The sequence below is a fragment of the Ylistrum balloti genome, unplaced genomic scaffold (genome assembly GCF_031769215.1).
Source record: "Ylistrum balloti isolate Yb309-2 unplaced genomic scaffold, AGI_CSIRO_Ybal_v1 Utg369772, whole genome shotgun sequence".
NCBI lineage: Eukaryota > Metazoa > Mollusca > Bivalvia > Pectinida > Pectinidae > Ylistrum > Ylistrum balloti.
In genome coordinates, this window is record NW_026781965.1 from 254,509 (window position 1) to 264,696 (window position 10,188).

General features: G+C 35.0%; 1 protein-coding gene across 1 annotated transcript; it reads left to right on the forward strand.

The window, feature by feature from the left end:
* The first annotated feature begins 3 nt into the window (after positions 1 to 3).
* LOC132543843 (tRNA-splicing endonuclease subunit Sen54-like) lies at positions 4 to 9,440 on the forward strand. Its single transcript, XM_060207358.1, has 9 exons — positions 4 to 214; positions 1,821 to 1,985; positions 3,818 to 3,881; positions 4,114 to 4,197; positions 4,854 to 5,005; positions 5,479 to 6,230; positions 6,708 to 6,765; positions 7,364 to 7,483; positions 8,582 to 9,440. The coding sequence occupies exons 1-9, from the start codon at positions 147 to 149 to the stop codon at positions 8,736 to 8,738; spliced, it is 1,620 nt and encodes a 539-aa protein (XP_060063341.1). The 5' UTR covers positions 4 to 146; the 3' UTR covers positions 8,739 to 9,440.
* Positions 9,441 to 10,188: the final 748 nt, after the last annotated feature.

Below are 10,188 nucleotides of genomic sequence, written 5' to 3' on the forward strand. Positions count from 1 at the left end.
TTAAGCAAAACCGACTGCGTCTTTTGATCATGTTTATATCATATGTGTAAAGTGATGTGTAGTCACATGAAATTAAGTATTTTCTTATCCTTTTTTAAACAAATTAATGACATTTGAAGACAATTCTTTTCTAAGTTCTTGCAGTCATGATGGACGACACAACTTCATGTAAAATGCCAAACAGCACGACGCTTTTGGAAAACAGAGTTCTCAGGTGATTATTTTTTAATATTTGATATAAATGATATATCATTCTAAACTGTCTTCTATTTAAAAATAAACTTTTCCTGTCGATCTTAATCTGGCGTGAACAGCTGTGAATGAGTGATATAGGCCTGCAAGTGTATCCCTTGACTCTACCATCTAAGCCGAAGAAGGGGCCGGAGAAACGGAATTTGTGAGCTGGATGACCGTATTGAACGGTATATACAACCACAGTGGCATGCTTCTTCATCAGTTCCCTTGTTTTTCTTGAGATTTCTCAAATTTTAACCGAAGACTCTAATAGTTTCCACAAAAGAGGGGTTTCATTGAATGCCATTGCGAGGTAACGGGGTAAACACTTTCTTGCTGAGAGCCCAGAAAGGAATCAAACCTGGGTCTATTCTCTGGCATGTTGATAATAAAAAAAAACAGGCTTTAGTGACAAAGAACATAGTGAATGCTTAATGTGTAATAGGAAGAAGCAATGAAAAATACTCTGCTCCCACCATAGTTCAAACTATTGACTTTTAGTCTCTCTGAAATTCTCAGTAGCCATGGCTAGTAAGGCAAGTTGTTCTCTCAACTTGTACACTTTCATATTGTAGTATGTGCTAGCATATCTTTATATAACACATTATTATTTATGTCTCTGGTGCAAGCTACACTGAATGTTTCTTAATTATACTTGTAGTAATTTATGAATGTTGACCAGAGACATTTAAATTTCACAGCCTGTGTAATTTTGAACAGGATGGAAAAATTATCCTTGCCCGGTCAGGATTTGAACCTGGGTGTTTTGCATATGACAATCCATGGCCAGACCAACAGATCCAAAAGAGCATACTTTGACAGCTGAATGACAGAGATTGTATTGAATGTAAACTGCTCCTTTTACATATACTATTTATGAAGATTATTACAACTCTGGATCAAATCTTACAACAGAATTCCATGTATGCCCAAAACAGTGACTTATTTTTTTCAAATTGTGGCCCAGTTGTAATCAGCCAAAACCATGAACCACTGCTTTGGATTAAGTTCTGTTACACTCGAGTCTTACAAAGGTATTGCTAGTGTGCTTAGATAGTTCAGTGGATATTTTACTAGCCTTTTATGTTGGTGACTAGGATTAGATTTTCTGGTATGGTAAAGAAAGGTATGGGGTATAATCTCTAACAGAAACTCTGCATGATGCAGAAAAAAAACCACAGAACTTTGTTGTTTAACACTACCTAATTTCCTAATTAAGTCTATATACTGGTACTCCCCTTTCACCACTAAAGAACCAATGTGATACTTTTTTGTACCATTGCTAGGGGTAGTGTAAGTTAAGGGATCAACAAGCGAAATCTTTTAAATTCTTGCAGTTTGATGCTGGGAAGTAATTGTTGTATTTGACATGCACTAACTTGTGCTATTGTATGCCCCATTTCAAACATGGATCAACTTTAAAGTATGGAGTTTGATTAAACTAGAGTTACTACTTTTATAGCTATATTTTAAGATGCATGTTGTACATAAATTCAAGTGAAAAATTAAAAAAAAACAACATTTCAGCAGAAGTTAATGAAGTATTTTTTGATGTACTAAGGTATGTTTATTCATTTTCATTTTAGTGCTCAAGAAATATTCAAATATCGCAGACCCTTGGACAAAACCGTGCCAAACAGAGGAGGGGCTAAAGACTTTGAACCTGATGGATCATTTCTTCAATCAAAGTGGATTGAGTCTTTAAGCCAGGAGAGATTCAAGGTCCTAAAAGAACAAAGAGTGGAGCGAGAGTATGATTTCCTACTTTTCATACGCCCATCAAAATTTTTTACATATTTTGTTATAAAGTTGTTTGTCACATTTATCTGTCATAAGCTTGCAATGTAGAGATTTTCTCCTATAGTTTTCAACCAGTCTCTTTCAAGTTTGGTATGCTTAATCACCATGACATGAAATTTTGTTTTCCTTGACAGAATTTTAATTCTAAATTTTAGCTCACATGGCCCCAATGGTCGAGTGACCTTATGGCATTGTTTGCTTATCTTTCTGCCTTCTTAAATTACTAGCCATGAACAACTCAGCAGGATTTGAGCAAATTGGGTCAGAAACATCTTCGGAGGAGGGAACTCATTTTTGTATAAATAGTGTGCCTGAACCCCCTGGGGCGTGAGGGGTAGGGCCCAAAAGAAGAAAGTAAGCCAAACCATTCTTCTTCTATAGGAATGATTGGATTTTGTCCAAATTTATTCTGATGTATTCCTAAGTAAAACAGACATAATTTTGTATTTAAACAGGGGTCTCAGCCCCCTAGGGCAGAAGGGGCAGGACCAAATATTGGAATTCCATATTCTGTCCAAATTTGGTCTGAAGCATCTTTGGGTGAATGAGAATCTATTTCTTACTAACAATAAATCTTGGTTCCGTGGATTCGGAGGGGCTGGGCCAAATAGTCCTTCTTCCTCTGTAGAAATTTCTGGATTCTGTCCAGATTTGGTCAGAAGCATGGATGAAGTGGAATCAATTTTCTGTAATTGGTGGATCTGAGCCCCATAGGGTAGAGGGACAGAATACAATAGAGAAAAGGATTTTTCCGGGCTAGAACTTCAAAACCTTTCAACTCAACTTCACAAAACTTGCTGTATGTATTAATTTAGCGCCCTAGTTGTGTCTTTTGCTATTGATTACATTTCATTTTTCATCTTTTTTTTGTTTCCATAGAAACAGCCAAAAAACATAAAATTAGTGTTTACTTTCCTTTCCAGGCTACACCTTAAAAATTGTTCCACTGAACTCAATAAAACTATCTGTATACATATTGTTAGTGCTCTAGTTGTGCCTTTTGCTATTGATGACCTATAATTCTTTTATATTTTTTTCTGTAACCATGGAAACATTGCCAAAAAACACAAAATTAGTATTTACTTTCCTTTCCAGGCTACAACTTAAAAATCATTCCAATCAACTCAACAGAAATTTCTGTATATATCAGGATTAAAAATTGATTAATTTTTTTTTCTGTTACCATGGAAACAGATATCCTTCAACACAAATTTCATTTTTTTCTGGACCAGTGCTCTGAAATGGTTCAAGATAATTGCTCAAAACATTTTACTCTTATTAAGCTTGTAGTGTCTTTTGCTATAGGGAAATTCTCCATTTAAATACTTTTTCAGTTACCAAGGAAACAGATAGGCCAAATCACAATGTTTAATTTTTTCAAACCAGTTTTCTTAAAACATTCAAGGTAATTACTCAGTACTCAAAACTTATATTAATCTTGTTTGGAGATCATCTCCTCCCGCAGTTATTAACCAAGCATTGTAATCCCTTGAGACTTTTTCACTTGGCTAGATTTGGATGAGTTATTTCCCTTTGTTCTTCATTTCTTAACAAATTTCTTTCTTACTTGATAAGTTTATTTATAGTGACATGAAATCTCAGTGGCATTTTGATTAAAAAAAAGATAAAGTGTTCTCTTTGGTAAGGAACAGGCTTATATATTTTTCTGCATGCAATGCTTTGTTCTTGTTGATATTGTCATTTAATCAAACAACCACCAACAAGGAAATGAACAAAGATTAGAGACGCATACAAGTATTTGATTATTTTTTCTTCTTGTTAGGGGTGGTTTGGTGAAAGGAGAATGGAACAAAGACCGTCAACTTGTTGAACTTGAACGAGAAATGGTGAGATTGTTTGCAAAAAGCAAAAAAGAAAAATTGAATTGTCATTTAATCTATATATTATAGTCATGGGAAATAAGGAATATTTGAGGAAAAATTGTTCACCATGAGTATCAATAATTCATACACTTTAAACGTTTTCCTTAACTTAAAGATAAATGTTGAGATGTTGCATCATGTCTCTTATATTTTTATAGAGATATTTTTATGAGAGAATAGTTTTCCTTATTTACAGGGAAAGTTTTGGACGTATATGGGATTTGTAGACAGCAGTAGGAAGTGGTTGTTTCCAGAGGAGGCACTGTTCCTTATGGAAACCGTAAGTGGAACCCATGAAATTCTCCTTGAATTTAGATTTCCTTACCATAAATGAAATTCTCTTTACAGACTAAGAAATAAATCTAAATGAAAGGTAAATTGAAGCTAGACAGCTGATCTTTGGTACTTTAATCTTAGCTTGGAGATTCTGCAGACCTATGTCAATATTATGTAAAAGCAACTTAACATTCTGGTTTCTTTATGTGCTAGATGTACAGTGTTTTGTTTAGGACTTAACATCTTCATAACAATAAAAGGTGCTGCTTGACATAACATTACCACTGAAAAATACTAATTATCAAATAGAAAGTTCTGTTAAATTAACACAGAAACTTTAAATAACTTATGGTATTAAGCAATGTAGTTACACTTTTTATCAGATGTTAACTGTGTATTATTACCAGCCAATATTTGGAAAATTGACTTGAGAGTTATGTAACGGATTTTGGTGACAAGATACATAATTTATTGTGATAAATCAAAGTAAATCAAAGTAAGAGTGATACATGTCCTTTTTAAAGATACATAGGAGATACACAAAATGAAATCAGAACACCCTTACATTCCACCAAATATATTTACACATAAGTTGGTCATTACTAGATTTTATATTATAGAAATTGTATTTTTGCCTTATTTGTACCAATATTCCTACAGAACACACTGGTGGTGAATTACAAAGGCTTGCCTATCAGCATCCAGCAAGCATATACAGCATTTTTAGGAACTGTTGCTTTGACCACAGAGTGCTACCAAGTCTATTCTCACCTGAGGAGACTGGGATATGTTGTACTGCGACATCAAGGATGGTAAGTGGTAAATTTCAGACCATCACAAGAACTAAACATATAGATAGTACTCAACTATAACTGGATTAGGTTACATTTCTTGAATTCAGTGGGGTTGATTTTCTTAATTTTCGTTTGAGTATGATTTGATATAAGAATTGGTGATATTAAGTATCAGCATGAGAGTAATTAAAACAGCTTTGTTAGTGATTTTGTGGTCCTTATATGTTGGTAGGCAAAGGGTCCATTTTGATCATTTGGGGAACTTTGTCAGATTTCAGAACTTATTTGAAAGTCCTAGCTTCTACATGATTTTCAGACACACAATCACTAAAGATCGCATTTCCTTATCATCTTATATGATATCTGATATTCTGAATCAACCTATAAATAATGTATGATTTTTAAATGATTTTAATGGAGAAAAGAAGCATCAAGGGCATTTTTCCCTAGCTTGTCAGTTTTACTTTGTAACAACCTTTGCTTTTCCACAGCCTAGATGTCACAACTTATGAAAGAAAAATCCATTTAGACCAACATGTTAAAATGGACAAAAAGAAAAGGAAACATAAGGGAGACAATACATCTGACACCTCTGGATTAGATCAACTTCACAAGAAAGTCAAAGTTGCATTAGATGACTCAGATAAAGAATTGATGAAAGAACAGCTTGAAAATTCTTGCCCAGAAAAATGTGCATCACTTATGGACCTGGGTGGGTCATCCATAAGTGAAGGAGTGATTGAGGATAGATGTGACAGCAATGGGTGGAACACTAGTGGGTCAACTAATCAAACCGACACTGGAATAAAAGAGAGTGATTTGGCAGAGGAATGTGATGGACAAAGTGTACCTTATTCGGTGTGGGAGTTTGACAGATTGGGCTTCCCTAACATAGGAGGTGTAGAGGTGCTGGAGTTACAGATACCTAGACTTGATCTGCTTCCACATGGTGTAGACCTGAGTAAAGCGTCAACCATATTTAATGTTCAGACTTACCTTTCACAGCAAAGAAAACACCTTAAAAAACATCATAGACAACAACAGCAGGAATGCATAGAAAATTTAGAATTCTCTTATTCAGAAATGATTCATAAACAGACGAAAATAATGGCCTCAAATTGGGGAGAGTTTAAAAAGAAGATGGCAATCAGAGACATGGAGGATAAAAGAGTCTCTCCAGCACAGCATCTTTGGGAGGGGGAGATAACTCCATTAGTAAGACCAAGTGATGCTACCTCCACAGGTATATATTTACCAATGCAATACAGGTTGGAAAATAGAAAATTATAACAGACAAAACAATAAAAACAGGAATAGCTGCATTTACTTGAAATGTTTTTTATTCAACTTGCTGTTTTTTTCTATGTAGTATTGAGTCTGTAGGGGTATACAATTCCACTAATCTGGGATTTTATAACAGAGTTAGTGAAAATGTAAATTATAAAGGATGCATATACCAGTATACTGTTTTGTGAAATCTTCTTGCAAGCAAGTACATGAAGTATAAAATGTTATACCCTTGATACTAAGAAATGGGAGTGGTCATACTTAATTATGTAATTCATTGAATTTTTAAATCCCTTTGTAAATAATGTTTGAAAATGAAATCTTTCAGAACACATTATAAAAAAAAGTATGGTATTGTTTTCAGTGTCTTTCCTATCAAATCAATGTCAAACATGAAATAATAGTTTTACCTGCATTTGTTTTCCTGTTACAGGCAGTATCTTGAATAGATTGCAAATCATTGAAAGTGTTAATTTAACAAAGGGACCTAGGTAAGATATCTCTTTATTTACCCTCTTGTTTACCATGTTTAAATCAGGATTAATTACTGTAATTATTGACAAAACTGCATCAAGAGGGAATATCTGTCCAGTTTTGAGAACTCCACTCATACGTGTTAGCTTGTTTGTTGAAATTCATCAAGTTATTCCATTTGCAGTCTTGCCCAGGTTGATAAGGATGAAGTGTATCTTTGCCCTGGTGACAAAAAAGTCCTTACCCAAATAATGATAAAAAAAGGATAAGAACAAATATAGGCTTTGCTCTAGTTATATATAAAAAGGGCAAAATCACACATTTTCCAAGTTGACAAGACAAAAAAGTGCCCACCTAGATATGGTCAAATACAGGCCATGCTTTGCTTGATAATGACAAAAACAGGCCTTGTCCTGGTTGATAAGAATCTGAATATGATAAAAAGAATTGGAATTAGATTTTATTTATGTGCACTAAACCTACAGGCAATACCTATAGCAAGCAGTCTTTTTGGCTTGGTTTTAATATATATGTATCAGAGACTGGAGAACAAAATTGTGGTTGTGACAACACAAACTGTATTCTTTATATATATTTTCAAACCTGCCTATACAGGTCTCAGATAGACACACCCAGTACTTTACCTGGTGGAACCATATTTGATGTTTACCTACCAGATGCCAAGTTCAGAAAGTCAAGGCCTGGACTTCCTAATTACAGAGTCTGTGTCTCAAAGTAAGTGTGATTTACTTATGGGTAGTAATTGTTTGGTTCTTCAGAGTGTTTTGTGATTCTTCAGAGTGTAATGAGTGGTTCCTCAGGATGCAGTGTGTGATACAATTTACTTGAGAGTGCAATATGTGGTACTTAAGGGTATAGTCAGTGCTTCTTGAGGATGTAGAGTGAGGCATTTGAGGATGTAGTTTGTGATATTTAAGGATGTAATCTGTGGTTCCTGAGGGTGTAGTTTATGGTACTTGAAAAATGTATTGTGTAGTTCTTGAGGTCGTAGTGTGTGGTACTAGTGTGGATGTTATGTTTGGTACTTAGGTGTGTAGAATGTGGTACTTTAGGGTGCAGTGTGTGGTACTTGAAGGTGTTTTATGATACTTGAGCATGTATTGTGTTTAGTGTGTAGCCCTTGAGGATTAAGCTTGTGGTACTTCAGGGTGTATTGTGTGGTACATTATGGTTTTTTTTATGATACTTGTGGGTGTCGTGTGTGGTAATTGTAGGCACTATGTGGTACTTGTGGGTGTTGTGTGTGGTAATTGTAGGCACTATGTGGTACTTGTGGGTGCCGTGTGTGGTAATTGTAGGCACTATGTGGTACTTGTGGGTGTCGTGTGTGGTAATTGTAGGCACTATGTGGTACTTGTGGGTGCCGTGTGTGGTAATTGTAGGCACTATGTGGTACTTGTGGGTGCCGTGTGTGGTAATTGTAGGCACTATGTGGTACTTGTGGGTGCCGTGTGTGGTAATTGTAGGCACTATGTGGTACTTGTGGGTGCCGTGTGGTAATTGAAGTTGCTGTATAGTACTTTATGTCAGGATCATTACATTGTTTTCATGTTATGTGTTATAATCCAACAATGATGTAGAGTAGGGTTAGTGGAATTTGATTGGCTGTCAGTTCAGTTTATTCTATCCACACTACCAATACTCCTCAAATGCCCAAGTTTGCAGTTAAAAACACCTCCAGTTTCCAGCAGTATCTATTCTGATTGGGCAGAAATTATTCCAAAAAGTTGTTCCATACATGAGAATATAGAAACAATTAGAAGTCAGTTGTATACATTTAATACTGTTTCAAAGTACAACTTTACATTTTAGGATTCATGAAAAGCCGCCAAATCTCCAGGAAATTTTGAGTACCCAAAGATCATTTCCTGATGGTGTTCCAGTTAGCTGGGCAGTACTTGACCATGGAGACATAGCCTTCTATCAATTCACAGACATCTCTCTGCCACAGGAAGTGTCAATGGGGTAGGCACGATTCTGGGCTAGCTAGCTACTGAAACCAGTGATATCTCTCTTCCACAGAAATGTCAATGAGAAACATACCAACTGGGCTAGCTAGTTACGAGTCCAGACATCTCTCTCCCACAGGAAGTGTCAATGAGAAGCCTACCAACAGGGCTAGCTACCTGTCAAGTCATTTTTCTCCCACAGGAAGTGTCAATGAGATATGTACCAGCTAGGCTAGCCAGTGCAAGCCCAAGCATTATTCTACCATAGGAAGTGACAATGAGAAACTTACCAATTGGGCTGGTTAGCTACGGAAAACAGAGACATCACTCTCCCATAGGAAGTGTTAATGAAGTGTCAATTTTTATCAAGGTATTTGTTACAGAATTAGGGTTGCTATTTTATTGCTACTTATATATATATATATATATATATTTGTAATTCTGTAAATGTGCCAGTGTACTTTGAAATCTTATTGTGACTTGGGGTTTGCTCAAGACATTTACATTCAACATTCACAAATTATTGTTCAGTTGTACAAAATCTACAGCTGTAACATGTGCTGTACTTTGCTCGACCTGGTACTTGATAGTGGTACACAACACAGCTGTGTCATGTGTATTCTAATCCTGTTTACTGCTCCTGTCTTTCTTCATTGATAACAAAAGACTGGTTTATAAATGGTTGTTTTTTATTATATAAAAAAAGTTATGGAATTCTATAACAATGGTAATTATTTTTAAATATTATGTAATCATGTCAATAAACGTTGATAAATTCTTTTGACTAAATCCAATGATTATAAACATTCACTCTATCAATGGTAATATGACCTCTGACAGTATTAAAACATGTTTGATCCAACAACGTGTACACACAATACACTTTCATACTGGACCCTAATCGTCTATATTGTCAGTGGGCCATACAACAGTGGAGAAGTTAATACATGTCAGTAAGATAAGACAGGCTATCAGAATGTACAAGTCAAGTTTGATTCAGTTCCGATAGATTTGACAGGTTTCACTATAATGGTAATAAATGTCATATTCACCACTCACTCCTGATCAGATGATAATGATAAACAATAATTCCACACTTTGATAGTATGATTAGATCTCTCTTTATCAGGTCCTTAACCAGACCTGTTCATTAACAGCATCAACATAAATCATATATCTCTTGTTATGTGGCAAGCTCTTGACAAATACTTCCAATGACTTCATTAAAATGTCAGAATGGTGGTTTTTCCTCTGAAATAGCTCTGTTTTAAACCATCTCAATCAGTCTATCTACTTCATATATAAGTGTACTGGATTTATATTATCATATATATGACATTGATAAATTTAATTTATAAAAACAAATTCTACATTTTATGTGATATAACTGAAATTGTAATACCAATATTCATTTGCATTGTTATCATATCAATTCTATTGTTATTATATCAGTACTAAACACACAACTGA

Coding starts and splice junctions, on each gene's coding strand:
- LOC132543843 (XM_060207358.1), top strand. CDS start 147: ATGATGGACGACACAACTTCATGTAAAATGCCAAACAGCACGACGCTT. Junction 1,986..3,817: donor GAACAAAGAGTGGAGCGAGA/GTATGATTTCCT, acceptor TCTTCTTGTTAG/GGGTGGTTTGGTGAAAGGAG. Junction 4,198..4,853: donor CACTGTTCCTTATGGAAACC/GTAAGTGGAACC, acceptor ATATTCCTACAG/AACACACTGGTGGTGAATTA.